Raw genomic sequence first — 15,752 nt, forward strand, 5'->3', positions numbered from 1 at the left:
GGTTTTGAAAATTTGAAGGTCGGAGCATTCATCTTGTATGGAAACATTCCAAGAATGCGCCAAATAGTGAAACAGGGATACATTAAAGATTGGAAGTCCATGGCGTGAAAGAACCGTTGACTTTTCCACATTTTGCTCTTGATGTACCGTCGGATTTCCGAATATGATTGACAAAAATTTATTAGAGAATAACAGTCTATATCATGAACTACAGCCTATATTATATACACTTTAACAATATAAACATGATTACTCTAAAGTTTCTTTTCTAAATGTAATCTTCAAGTTTGTTTGTTCAACACGTAACTGATTCAGTCTCTACGTACTATCTCGACGAATTTAAGTTTAAAACTGAGCTCAAACACTGCGTCATGTAGAAAGGCATAGCTAAAGGAATCATTTGTCAGTTCTGAAATAACCATGGCGTTCTTCAATATCAGTAATTATATCTCCGAAGATGGATTGCAGCAAACGCTACGTAAGTATTATAACGTATTTAAATTATATATGCACATGACATATTTGTATGAGTACAAATTATAGACTTGTCATATCCACTTGAATCAATAATTTAAAGACATCCATTAATAATGGTTCATTAATAATGAACATTAATTCTATTAAAATACATTATTTATATAAATAGAAACTGTGGCATCTTTATTTCAGTATATGTGTAACAAATGTTGTATTGAAAAACGGAATTATAATAAAAAAGTCGTATTTAACTTTGCGAAAAGCCAAATAGTTGAAGAATGATTTTATAATTTTTCATTAAATATACTACGGAAACAAATTTTAAAGTTTCTAATTAAAAATTATAAAATTAAACAATCCATCGTCGTTACCTCACGATTTTCTTGAAAAACTACGCGAAAGTGTAATCTACTGCTTTACAGGGATTACTTTTTGAGCCCCAAAATAACCACGCAAAAGTTGATGAAAATTCGTGAAATATTATACATTTGAAAAATTCTCCTTGTATGTAACAAAAGTTTACACAGTACTAGTTGGATCTTAACAATTAGTGCTTAAATATTTGAGTATGAATTTTATATACCTACATATCCAATTGTGCAAACTGTGCCGAAATAATTTAGTCTTAAACACAATAAAAGTTTATTCACGTAACTATTACGTATTATTATATACTGTATATCACTTATAAATTGAATTGACAACCTAAATAAAAAATTTTTTTTAAATTCTGGTGAAATCACACTAAAAATAAGGCCTTTTTTAGAATTTTTTTTAAAGAAAACTATAAGACACACGGTTCTAATTTTTGACATATTTATTAATACACATGTCAATATATGAAAAAAATGTTTACAGTAATATTTTCATTCCAAAATTCCAAGAAATTAGTTGAGAGGCGCAGCGTTGAAAAAATGAAATGACCAAACAGTTGACACGATATCTCGAGAACCAATAGCTTGAAATCTCGAAAGCTCGAAAGTCGAAGCGTTGAATTTTTATAGGAATTTGTATAGGAAATAGTCCGAGAATGCGACTTCAGATGAAACAGGGATACATTAACGATGGAAAATCCGTTGCGTTACACAAGCACCGTCTTTTTCGCATTTTGAGTTTCACGATTATACTTGGTCTTTTAAATCGAACACGATTAGAAAAATTTATAGAACATAACAGTTTATATCAGATGTACAGCATTATTAATCATATGCACTTTATCTTAAAATAGATGCGATTGCGAGTTTTTTTTTCTAAGTGATTTAAGTTTGGAACTGCGAACAAATGCTGCGTGCAAAGAAACAAAACTAAAAAAACTATTTATTAGTCGTGAAGTAACCATGGCGTTCTTCGATCGGCACTTATCACTCTTGGGATGGATTAATACAAATTATATATAATTCTTATAACATATGACTCAATAAACTGAAAGGCTTGTTACAATAATGGTCTAACCGACAATCGAACGTATGATACTGGAAATGTGCGAATGGCAGGACCTACTATTTCTCTCAAAGGTTTTTTTTTAATATGGGTTAGCTCACACACACACTGTTACAATAAGTCCTTCAGTCATTATATGTGCTCATAGACACTGCGATATCCACATAAATCATAACTTTAAGATATCGTCCATTAATACTAATCAGTTTATAATAGGATCCTAAATTTTTACTAAACTGTACTATTGCGTGATATAGATCTATCTATTGAAAAATTTTTGAATCTATTACTTATACGAACATAACACATTATTAACGAAAAATCTTTACAAAAATATAAGACATTGCATATTATATTATATCAACAATGATGAAATATTTTTTTTATATATTTAAAAGCATTTTTATCTCACTTTATATATACTTCTAACTAGATTATGTAACATTGACAGCTGTTTTTCTGTCGCAAGAATACGATATGTTCAAGAATTGTATCAAGATTAGTAAGTACATGGTAATATTCCCCACTATCTAAAAGTAAAATAAAAATTTATATATTTTAATATTTGTAACAAATAATTAATTACTCACTGCTGCAAGAAGCGTCGCATCTACTGTCAAACCTTTCAACGAAAATGTATTTTTACGATGTAATATTTGTAAAGAAAACAGTTGCAACTGCAATGTCAGAAAATTATGATAGTTAAATGTTAGAAAAAAATAATTAAATTCAAGAAAGTAAACATGAAATTGAAAAACTCAGCTATATACCTCAGTAAATTTGATGTTTAAAAAGATACGTTAGTATACGACATAATTTCTAAAAAACATCGATAACGTTTATAATGTTATTACCTCGTATTTAATTTTCTCATCATTGGTACTATTAAGTAAATCGTGAACGGTAGTACCGATTTTTTGGGCTTGATTTTTACCCGTCTCGCAAGCCCACACAATTAGTATTATTTTTAAAACGTTATATATCATGGTTGTTAGAAGCACATCAACATAGTGCCAATCCAATCCAATAAACACTCCATTTTGCCAACGCACTGCATGGAGATACAACCTAAAGGTGACAGTGAAAATGGACAAGACTATATTACCAAGGAGTGGCAGACTGAAAACCATATTCAGTATTTGCACTGCGTCACTTATCATTAGATGTTGCTTCTTCAAAATTCCAAGTTCTGTTAGCAAAAATTCATTTCTCTGCGTATGCCGTATTATATTGGAGACACGTGGCTTCATATCTTTTATTACAAACTTTTGCATGTGCACCAGATTGTCATTGATTCTCTTAAAACATGCTTTTAATATACAAACGCAGTTTATATACAACATAATTATTTGTTGCACCAACATGGTAGAGTATAGTGTAGGTATCCCAATCAGAATAATGACAAAATTGCCTTCAAACTCCAGTATTTTAAACAAATTTACGCTAAATTGTACAATTCTGATGATATTACCCAATATATCCTTAACATGGATCAATCTGGACAGTTTTTGGTATGATTTCGAAGGTAATTTCGAAGAAACCTCCATTATTGTCTGTAGCAAGCGCATTCGCGGACCACTCAGAAAATGCGTAATGATCATTATAAAACTGGTGAGAATATAGTATACAACAGCGTGAATATTCCAAATGACATTTCCATAACTTAGTTTTGATTTAATAATACTGTCAATAAGTACGAAGTTTATAACACAGCAAACGCAGATAAGGATGGTTGATAGAATGTAATACCGTTTCCAAGCCTCGAAAATCGAAGCATTGAGCTTGTACGGAAATTGTCCGATAATGCGACTCCAAATGAAACAGGGATACATTAAAGATTGAAAGTCCGTTGCGTTACACAGCCACCATCTTTTCCACATTTTGATTTTTTCGATTATCCTTTCGAATCGAACACGATTAGAAGAATTTATAGAACAGCAACAATTTGTATCAGATATACATTATTAATCATATATATTGTAACTAGATGTGATTGCGAACATTTCTTTTTCTAAGTGTAATTTTTAAGTCGGTCTTTTCATAAGAAATCTATGAACTGATGTGATTTTATGCGTCTTATCTATACTCAATGAATTTAAGTTTGAAACTGCGTGCAAATACTGCGTACAGCACAGAAACAAAACTAAAGAAACCATTTGTTAGTCGTAAAGTAACCATGGCGTTCTTCGATCGACACTTATCACTCTTGGGATGGATTAATACAAATTATATATAATTCTTATAACATATAACTCAATAAACTAAAAAGCTTGTTGCAATAATAGTCTAACCCACAATCGAACGTCTACTGGAAATGTGCGAATGGCAGGACCTACTATTTGTCTCAAACGTTTTATTTTAATGTCGATTAGCTCACCATTACATTAAGCCCTTCTATCGTTATATGTGCTCATAGGAAACATAAACACTGCAATATCCACATAAATTATAATTTTAAAATATCACCTATTAATTATGGTCAATTTGCAATAGATTCTAATTTTTACTAAAAAGGTTATTACATATTGTGTATCCATATTTTGAAGTTATTGAATCAATTACATATACAAACATAATATATTATTGACGAAAAATCTCTATGAAAATATAAGTCATTGCGTATTATATTTTATTAACAATGACAAAACAGAGTATTTTGTATGTGTTGGAACCTTAGTGCTTAAATATTTCGGTGTGAATTGTATATCCATATTACCCAATTCTGCAAACGGCGTGCCGATATAATTTTTAATCTTAAATGTAATAAAATTTAATCATTTTTAAAACAACTTTTTTTATGTAAAACTATGACTACTGTTATATATTGTATATCTATTTATAAGCTGAATTGATTACATAAATGAAAAAGGTCTATAAAAATATAAAACATTGTATAATTTACTTTATTATCAAAGATAAAATATAGTGTTTTATATATTGTATTTAGAAATATTATCTCGCTTTATGTATAATCCTTTTAATTGGATCGTATAATATTGACCGCAGTTTTTCTATCGCAAGAATGCGACATGTTTAAAAATTGTATCAAGATTAGTAAATACGTGGTAATATTCCCCACTATCTAAAAGTAAAACTAAAATTTATATTTTGTAACGTTCATAAGAAATAATTGATTACTTACTGCTGCAAGAAGCGTCGCATCTATAGTCAAACCTTTCACCGAATATATATTTTTACAATGTAATATTTGTAAAGAAAACAGCGACAACTGTAACGTAAAGTCGCAAAATAGTGATATATAAAAACAAAGAAATTAAATTAGAATTAGAATTAATTACAATTATACTTCAATAAATTTTGTAAAACCGTGTCTGCATAAAAAGTATATAACATATTGAAACAATCTCCTTCTTACATATTTACCTCGTTTTTTATCTGCTCATCCTTGATATTGTTAAGTAAATCGTGAACTGTGGTGCTGATTTCTTGAGCTTGATTTTTGCCAGTCTCACAGACCCACACAAGTAGCATCATTTTTACAACATAATATGCTATTGACGATGAAAATATGTTATGAAAATGCACATCGAAACTAAGGAATACTCCATTTTGCCAGTGCACTACTTCAGAGTAAATATCTAAAGTAATATTAATAAAGAATGTAACTATAGTAGCAAGAAGTTGCAAACCGAAGATTGTGTTCAGCATTTGCACTGTGTCGTTAACCCTTAGATGCCACATCTTTAGGACCTTAAGTTTTAATAGCAAAGTTTGATTTTTTTGTATGTGACAGATCAACCTAGGAATACACGATTTTATATCATTTTCCACTAGTCTCTGCATGTATGCCAGATTGTCATTAATATTTTTGAAACAAGCTTTTAATACACAAACACAATTTATGTACAACATAATTATCTCAAATGTCAGCATATAGAGATACAATAAGAACACTCCTGTGAACATGGTGAAATAGTCCAATTGAAATAGTTGTTTGTTATAAATAAATCTGCATGTTTGTATGATTAAGAAGATTACACTGAAAATGTCTTTGGCGTGTATTAATCTGGACATTTTCTGGTATGACTCCGAGGATAGTTCCTGAGAGATTTCTGACATAGTCTGTAGCAAGCGCATTTGCGAACCCCTTAAGACGTTCGTAATCGTGACGATTACTATAAAATTGTTTAACACTAAATAAATGATATGTGAAATTCCTGTGATTATTCCTTCAAAATTTTGTGTTGAAATAGAGATCATAGTACTATAAACAAGTGTTAATTTAAGAAGCAAACACAGACAACCATAGTTGACATGATGTAGTATGGTTTTGAAAATTTGAAGTTCGGAGTATTCATCTTGTATGGAAACATTCCAAGAATGCGGCAAATGGTGAAACAGGGATACATTAAGGATTGAAAGTCTATGGCGCGAAACAATCGTTGACTTTTCCACATTTTGCTCTTGATGTATGGTCGGATTTTTGAATATGATTGGCAAAAATTTATAGAGAATAACAGTCAATATCGTAAACTGCAGCCTATTATTATATACACTTTAACAAAATTAACATATTTACTAAATTTTCTTTTCTAAATGTAATCTTCAAGTTTGTATCTTCATAACAATTATGTAAACTGATTTAGTCTCTACGTACCATCTCGACGAATTTAAGTTTAATACTGCGATCAAATCCTGCGTTATGTAGAAAGACATAGCTAATGGAATTCTTTTGTTAGTCCTAAAGTAATGGTGTTCTTCGATATCAGAAATTATATCTCCGAAGATGGATTGCAGTAATTGCGGAGTGAGTGTTATAGCACACTTAAATTATACATGGTGTTTCAGAAATGGTTGGCCAAACTTTAAGAGCATATTCCACTCATTGTAAGGATGAAAAAAAGTCATATAAACATGAATTCGGAAACGAATCCTTTCCAAGTTATAAACATTTATTATTTATTTATATCTATTTTTTCATTACAGAAATTGATGGAAATGATCGTCTTTGGGGAAAGATTTGTTGATAGCGACGTTGAGCTTCTTTGCAGTTTTCATTTGCTCGCCCATACATGTAGACAATAGATATCTGTCAATTCGATGTTAGAATAAGCTGCCATGCTGATGAATACTATCTTCACTCCTAAATTCTTAAATAAAGACTGATTTCAATTCCATACAGACCTATCTAATAACTTTTTGTTTACTTTAGAAGGTGAATAGAAGTACAATTCATGAAACATCGAAGCGAGGCATGTCGTCCGACGTAAATACATACAAACAAATAAGAAATGTTTATAACTAGGAAAGGAAGCGTTTCTGAACCCATGTTTATATGACTTTTTTCATCCTTACAATGAGTGGAATATACTCTTAAAGTTTGGCCAATTATTTCTGAAACACCCTATATATGCACATGATATGTTTGTACGAGTACAAAGTGTAGACTTGCTATCCACTTGAATCAATAATTTTAAATTATTTTAAAAACATCTATTAATAATGGTTGATTAATAATGGACATTTTAATGTTCTATTAAAATATATTATTTATATGAAGATTAACAGTTGCATCTTTATTTCAGTATACGTGTAACAAATGTTGTATTGAAAAACCTAATTATAATACAAGAACCGTATTTAGCTTTGCAAAAAACCTAATAGTTGAAAAATAATTTTTCATTGCATGCTATAGAAACAAATTTTAAAGTTTTGTTAAAAATTATAACAAAGGGATTTATTGAAGGTATTGGAAAATAATTATAAAAAATAAAATTTGCAAAGGCTTAAAAATATTTTGTGTATATATCCTATGATTAGGATGAATTTATTTGCGTTTGTCTACATAAATAATTCGGAAATTAATACGTTATTAGCAGGTATAATTTCATGTTATATAAATTCCAAGTCATTCAATATTTATGTCACTGTCAGTAAAGGAAATGAGAATTATCATTGTGATAATGTGATAATAGTAAACCACTGTAATAATATTTCAAGAAATTTTATTTAACCGTTGATAAATAATAGTAATGGAATGCAATATCTCTTCCAAAATATTTGAACTAATTGAAAAAAATTGACATAATTTGTTAAATGAACTTTAATATGTATGATTATATTACAACTTTATGAATAATACTCTATACTCTTATAGTTATGAAAATAATTATATTAAAACAGATATGAATTTATATGAAATGACAAAATGAATAATATGTTTTCTGAGACGGGATTTTAAATTATAGTTTATCTTTACGTATGTAGAATAAATAATATTGTAAGCTATACGGATGTATTAATATTTATTTATTAATATTTAATTTTCATTGATTATGAAAATAAGGACCAATAGTCGAAAAATTATTATATAATATATTTATTGTACAGAATGTAATTTATAGACTTATATTTGTGGTATTAATTTGTTATGTATGATATTATACATTCATTATGTATGTATTTAAACTTTACAATCTAATTCAATGTTATATAGCTTGGAATAAGATTTTCAAAATATTTCCATTCTGTGCATATATAGGTATGTATTTACATGTATTTAAATGCAAATATACAACGTCAAGATTATTTACATGAAAAATAATTTATTGTATAATAACCAAGTTTTTAATAACACATTTGTTTGTTTAATATTTCTTCTTATAGTTATAGATTTACTTTCATAATATTATTTACTTCCATCTCTTTTTTTGCATGAAGTAAACTTGAATTGAAGCATTATCATCACGTACGTGGCAATGCTACCGATTATCTAAAAGAAAGGTTGAAAAAATAATTTATACATCTTATAAAAGTTACTAATTTTTAAAATAAGTTATTATATAATTAATAAAAAATGCGACAATTCACTCACCCGAGCGAGAAATTTCGCGTCTATAGTGACACCTTTCGCGGAAAATGTATTATTACAATGAAGTATTTGCAAGGAAAATAATTGTAACTGCAATCGTAAAATAGTGAAGTTTAGAATTGAAAAATCTAGCAGATATGATATCAAAAATGTTTTGTTGTATGAGGCATATTGAGACAACATAAAAGTGATATAAAATTTCAGCATTTTATTATACTACCTCATCTTTTACTTGCTCATCGGTAGTGCTGTTAAATGCATCATAAATGGAAGTACTGATCTGTTGAGCTTGATTTTTACACGTCTCGCAGGCCCACACTATCAATACAATTTTTACAAAAAAGTGTGCCATGTATAATAGAAAACACATATGAAGTGATTTCGTTAAAGTGTCCGTTGGCAATTCCCACAATAGTATGTAGTTATATAAAAACAAAGAGATATGAGAAAAAGTCATGCCTATTGTAGCAAGAAGCTGCAAACTAAAGATCATGTTCAACATTTTTACTGCATCGCTGATCGTTAGATGTTGTTTTTTCAGGATCTTGAGTTCCATGACCAGCAGTAGATTTCTCTGCTTGTAATAGATCGGTCTAAGAAAATGTGATTCATTGTTTGTAGCTATGAATGTTTGCATATTTGCCAGATTGTCATTGATTCCTTTAAAACACGCTTTTAATACACAAACGCAATTCATATACAACATATCCATCTGATATGTAATTAGATGAATATAGTTTGGAAATAAGATCATTATTTGCAGCCTGGAAGTATATAACAATATGATCCCAACTAAAAGAAAACCGATGATGTCCTTAGCGTGAATTAATCTAGATAGCTTCTGATATGATTCCGATGGTAATCTTGAAGAAATCTTTAATATAGTCTGGAACAAGCGTGTTCGCGGACCAGTTAGAATTATCGAAATGATCATTATAAAGACGCCAAATACTAAGGCGCAGTACATAACAAGATACGAAGGGAAATCGTTTATATGGATGTCTGAGATAGATATATTATACATAATTGTCAATTCGTAAATACTATAAAAGCAAATAACGACAATCCACAGAATGTAGTACAGTTTTGAAACTTCGAAGGTCGAAGCATTGCTCTTATATGGACGTATTCCAAGAATACGACATAAAGTGAAGCAAGGATACATCAGGGATTGAAAGTCCTTGGCGTTAAACAATCGCCATTCTCCCTTTTTCCGTTTGTTTTTAGGTTCTTCACGGAAATTCGTTGATAAATTCACCATGTTTAATGAAGTCATGAAAAAACAAGAAACCAAATTGTAGACAGCAATCTATAAATTATTAGTCTATATAGTTATCAATACATTTTGGTATTAATATGAATGCAGTGGAGCCAGCTTCTTTTCTAAATGTAATCTTTGTGCTTTTTGTGTTACACGTGAGTAAAGCGATATGAACTCTTCACGATCGATGTTCACTCGATGAATTTAATTTCAAAACTGCGAATAATTGTAATCTCTTATAGTGACACAAGATAATTAAAAAGCTTTGTTAGGCGTAATGTAACCATGGCATTTTTCGATTGACAATTATCATTTTTGTATGAAAAAGAATATACAATTGCTATGACATGCGACAATATCTGTCAAATCGTTTATACGCACATGAAACGGCAGTATCCTGCGCAGTAATCCCTGTGGATTGAAGCTTTCAGAAATGAATTTATAACTTATTTTCTAATGAGTATTTTAACAATCTATATTTACATTTTAAAATGTTTGACATCTTTATTACATGTAACTTAATTTATTCTTTCTTGGTAGTTTGTATATAAATACATAAATTCTTTGTATATAGTACATATGATATGTCATATATTATAAATATTTGAAAATATAAAAGATATTCTATTATACTTATGTTAAATTATTTTATATATTATATATTATAATACCGAACCGATATAAATTTTTTTGTATAAGTTCATATATGTATATAACTTTACAAATTTATTTTTTTAATTATTTTGATCAACTACTAATCATATTCAAGTAGTATTTAAAAATTTAAATGATACTTTTCATAAATATATTTATAACAATTTAAATTGCATTCAAATAAATTGCTTCGCATCTGATAATCTGGATATCGATTAAACAGAAGTCCTTGACAGAAGATTCGTCCTTGCGTGCGTGAATCGATAAACAAGTCAAATATGATAAGAATTAAAAATCAAAAGGAAAAAATCGATTTTGACTTGCGAATTGTTGATAAAAGTTACGAAATAAAATAATGAAGTTTTATTATTGTAAAAACGCTTATCAATGTCGTACATATTGTACATCCATACATATAAGATTTTGTTATATCTATTACACATATTATATAAAAACATTTATTGAAAAATACGAAATATTATCTTATAATGATTTTAATAGTGATGAAATTTATATTTTTTTAAATATTTAAGTTATTTTTTTTTATCTGATTACATACCTTTTTTAATTAGATTGCGTAATATTAATTGCTGTCTTTCCATCGCAAGAATGAGACATGTGTAAAAATTGTATTAAGATTATTAGGTACGTGGTAATATTACCCACTATCTAAAAATAAAAAATATAAACAATAAACATTTTATTAAAACAAATAATTAAATACTTACTATTGCGAGAAGCGTAGCATCCACAGTCAGACCTTTTGTCGAAAATATATTTTTGCGATGCAATATTTGTAAAGAAAACAGCTGCAACTGCAATATCAAATCTCCAAATAATTAAATATAAGAACAAAAAAATAGAATTAAAGAACATAATTATACTTCAAATTTTATTGTGTTAATATAAATTATATTTTCAGAATGATATACAGATAAAACAATTTTATTTTTGTATTCCTTTACCTCATTTTTTATCTGCTCATCATTGGTGCTGTTAAGTAAACCATGAACTGTAGTGCTTATCTCTTGGGCTTGATTTTTACCAGTCTCGCAAGCCCATACAAGCCACGTTATTTTCATAGTGTAATGTCCTACTGTCGTAAAAAGTGCGAAAATAAACTGCATATCAAAGTTAATTAATATCCCACCTTGCCAACGCACTACGTCACAATAAATTTCAAAAGTTATAACAAAAAAAGTTATGGCTATAGTAGCAAGAAGTTGCAAGTTGAAGATTTCGTTCAACATTTGCACTGTATCGCTAATCACCAGATGTTGCTTTTTCAAGATTTTGAGTTCTATCAGTAAAAATTGATTTCTCTGCCAGATTCTTTGACAGGTTAACGTGGATATACATGGCTTAACTATGATTTTTTGTAAGTGTGCCACATTCTCGTCAATTTTTTCGAAACAGGCCTTCAAAACACATACACAATTTATATACAGCATATTTATCTCGAACTCCAGAAGCATTTGATATAAAATGAACACCATGATCAGGATAGACATATAGTCTAGTTTAATCATCTGCTTTTGAAAAAAATATGTGCACAGTTGCACAATTAAGAATATAGTACCAAAGATATCCTTGACATGGATTATTCTGGATAATTTTTGATACGATTTCGAGGATAATCTCGAAGAGATTTTCATAATAGTCTGTAACAAGCGCATTCGCGGACCACTCAAAATGTGCGTGATGATCATGACAAAGCTGTTAAAAATATAGAAACAGATCGTTCTAAGACTCTTGATTTCGATTCCAAAGTGAAATGTTGAAAAGATATTGTAAAGATATGTTAGGTTAAAAGCACAACAAATGCAGACAACCACAGTCGAGACAATGTAGTGCGATTTTGAAAATTCGAAGGTAGAAGCGTTGATCTTGTATGGAAATATTCCGATAATATGGCAAAAAATGAAGCAAGGATACATTAAAGATTGAAAGTCCGTGGCGTGAAACAGCCTACATTTCTTCCACATTTTGCTTTTGACGTATTGTTGAATTTTTGAATACGATCCGATTAGCAGAAATTCATGAGAAAGTAACAATCTGCATCATGATCTTCAATTTACAATATTAATTCACTATACACTTTAGCATTAACATAGACGTTTTTTTTCTGTATTTGAACTCTAAGTTTGTCTTTCCACCATAAATAAACTGATGTGGTCTCTATCTACACTCGACAAATTTTAATTTAAAACTGCGAGAAATACTTCGTCGTAGAAAGTAGAAAGACCGAGTTAAAGAAGCTATTTGTTACAATAGAGTGTTGAAAGTAGAGTGAAGTAACTATGGTATTCTTCGATCGGCATTTATTTCTCTGGGGATGGATTACAAATAATTTACGTAAATTATTAAATGCTTTAAGCATGATTATATCGCAACTTTATTGAAAAAAAATCTTCTTTTATTTATAACATAATTAAAGTAATTAAAACAGAAGTGAATTTGCTGTAAAGAATTAGCTAAAATAAAACAATTTACAATATTTCTTCTATAAGATGCGATTTCAAATTTTATATGGAAAAATTGTATTATGTACTTTTTGAATTGTGTAACATTAATTGCTATCTTTCCATCACAGGAATGCGATATGTTCAAAAATTGTATCAGGATTAACAGATACGTGGTAACGTTACCCACTGTCTAAAAATAAAATGAAAATATAAACAATAGACGTCTATGTTACTAACTAAAACAAATAATTGATTACTTACTGTTATGAGAAGTGTCGTATCTATCGTGAAAAATTTTGTCGAAAATATGTTTTCGCGATGTAATACTTGTAATGAAAACCGCAACTGCAACTGCAACATCAGATCGCAAAACAATTAGATGGATAAAAAAATAGAACTGCACAATTCAAAAAATGCAATTCAATAAATCTCAAATTTAAAATAATTGCGTTAGTGTATTATATTTCAGCAAAATATATATAAATAAATAAAATTACATCCTTGTTTCATTTTTCATTTGCTTATCATTGATGCTGTTAAGTAGATCGTGATGGTATCGCTGTCTTGCGCCTGATTCTTTCCGGTCTCACAGGCCCATACAAGTAATACCATTTTTAAAATGTTATATGTCGTAGAAAGTAAAAGCACATTAATGGAATGTTTATCTAAATTAAAGGACACTTCATCTTGCCATACAAAAAAATAATACGTATACAATTTTAAAGGTGATAGCAGAAAAGGTCATAAATATAGTAGCAACGAGTTGCAAACTGAAGATTATGTTCAGCATTTGTACTGCGTCGCTAATCATCAAATGTTGCTTCTTCAAGATTTTTAATTTTATCAACAAAGATTGATTTTTCTGCACGTGGCAGATAAATTTAGGAACAAATACGTTTACATCATTTACCATGAGTCCCTGTATGCATGCTAAATTGTCATTCTCTTGATTCTCTTGAAACAAGCCCTTAATACATAACACAATTTACATACAGCATATTTATCTGAAATATCAGCAAACTGTATATTAGAGATATCACAGTTAGAACAGTCAAACAGTTAGGATCAGTAAACTGATGCAATTTAGATAAAATTGTGAATAGTAGCGCGGCTCGAAAGATAATGCTCGTGTATCTTTGACATGAATAAATTTAAACATCTTTTTGTACGATTTTGAAGGTAATTTCAAAGAGATTTTCGAAATAGTCTGTAGCAAACGCATTCGTGGACCACTCAAGACATGCGTGACGATCATTATGAAACCGTGTAATATACCACAAATTGATAACTTGAAAATTTGTAATTATACTTCCAATATTACGTTCCAACATGATAATTTTATGAATAAATAACAAATTAAAAACGCAGCAAACACAGACAACCACGGTAGGATGTAACGTGATTTTGAAGCTACGAAGGTTGAAGCTTATATAGAAATATTCCGAAAATGCGGCATAAGATGAAGCATAGATACATTAAAGATTCAAAGTCTGTGGCATGGAAAAACCATTTTTTCCGCATTTTGTTTTTGACTTGTACTGGAATTGTTGAACTGATTATTGCGAAGTTAAAATGTTCTTAATTGATACACTTTAACATCAATATAGATGTGATTATGACAATTTCTTTTCTTAGTATAGCCTTTTCAAATTCGTCTCTTTGTAACAAACGTTTAAATAAAGTCTTTGTTCTATCTATACTCTGTGAGTTTAAGTTTACAACTGACAATGAGAGTAGATGTTGTGTCAAACAAAGAGATAATGCTGCAGAAACTATTTGTTTGTCATAAAGTAAACCATGGCATTTTTTGATCGACTTTATTACTTCTTAGGGATTGTACATCGATGAAAGAAATGATGTATTATTATTATGACATTATTACTCATTAATTTACGTGTGCACTCATGGAATAGAAAATTGGAAAAAAATATTTTGAATTGAGTAATATTTTGTATTTTTATCATATTACAAGGGGATAACTTGTTGAGTAATATGAAAATTATCATTGTGATAATTCTTGATGTTATGTTATAATAAACTCTTTGAAAGAACTTATTTAATTATTAATAAGTAATATACTAATTGTAAATATCTGTAATGAAATGTTTGTATTACTTTTGAAAAATTGAACTTAAATTATTATTAAACTTGCTTCAAGTATAATTCCATGTTTTGCGAAAATTGATTTGTGCTTGTTTTAAATATAATTATTCAATAAGTCACATAAAAATAAATTAATAGCAGTGTGGTATCAAATAAAATCAAACGATACATTATATTTTTTAAAATAAGATTAAAAATTTTAATTACATTTATCTTTATATATACACCGAAATATAAAAATGAAAAATTGTATCAATGCATTTAAGTTTATATTTAATATTCATATTTAATATAATACTATATTTTTTAACGAGAAACAACAATTGATAAAAAGTCACATTGTATAACATATTAAATACGTACAGAGCAATGCTCAGAAATCAATTAATACAGCATATTTAAGCAAATAAAATGTAAAATTTTATTTTTAATTAAATGTTAACATATTAATCAAATAAAATTTTCATAGGTTTAGTATGTTTATATACATGTTGTTTTTACGCTGATTCTTATTTTCCTT

The 15,752-nt window shown here is 28.8% G+C and overlaps 3 protein-coding genes across 3 annotated transcripts; all 3 read right to left on the reverse strand.

Moving 5' to 3' along the window:
* Window positions 1-2,351: 2,351 nt before the first annotated feature.
* On the reverse strand, window positions 2,352-3,464 carry LOC108727017 (putative gustatory receptor 28b). Its single transcript, XM_018454907.1, has 3 exons — window positions 2,772-3,464; window positions 2,508-2,594; window positions 2,352-2,447 (listed from the first exon to the last, which is right to left on the reverse strand). Exons 1-3 carry the CDS (start codon window positions 3,462-3,464, stop codon window positions 2,352-2,354), a joined length of 876 nt encoding a protein of 291 aa, XP_018310409.1.
* Window positions 3,465-11,228: 7,764 nt separating this feature from the next.
* On the reverse strand, window positions 11,229-12,175 carry LOC108727024 (putative gustatory receptor 28b). The gene is made up of 3 exons (XM_018454915.1): window positions 11,630-12,175; window positions 11,393-11,479; window positions 11,229-11,333 (listed from the first exon to the last, which is right to left on the reverse strand). The coding sequence occupies exons 1-3, from the start codon at window positions 12,173-12,175 to the stop codon at window positions 11,229-11,231; spliced, it is 738 nt and encodes a 245-aa protein (XP_018310417.1).
* Window positions 12,176-13,134: 959 nt separating this feature from the next.
* On the reverse strand, window positions 13,135-14,042 carry LOC108727029 (putative gustatory receptor 23a). Its single transcript, XM_018454929.1, is given in 6 exon segments — window positions 13,135-13,138; window positions 13,216-13,315; window positions 13,387-13,482; window positions 13,637-13,681; window positions 13,684-13,837; window positions 13,839-14,042. Coding segments are annotated over 6 exon segments (603 nt in total).
* Window positions 14,043-15,752: the final 1,710 nt, after the last annotated feature.

This window comes from Mycetomoellerius zeteki, unplaced genomic scaffold, assembly GCF_001594055.1.
Source record: "Mycetomoellerius zeteki isolate Tzet28-1 unplaced genomic scaffold, Tzet1.0 scaffold1123, whole genome shotgun sequence".
Taxonomy (NCBI): Eukaryota; Metazoa; Arthropoda; class Insecta; order Hymenoptera; family Formicidae; genus Mycetomoellerius; species Mycetomoellerius zeteki.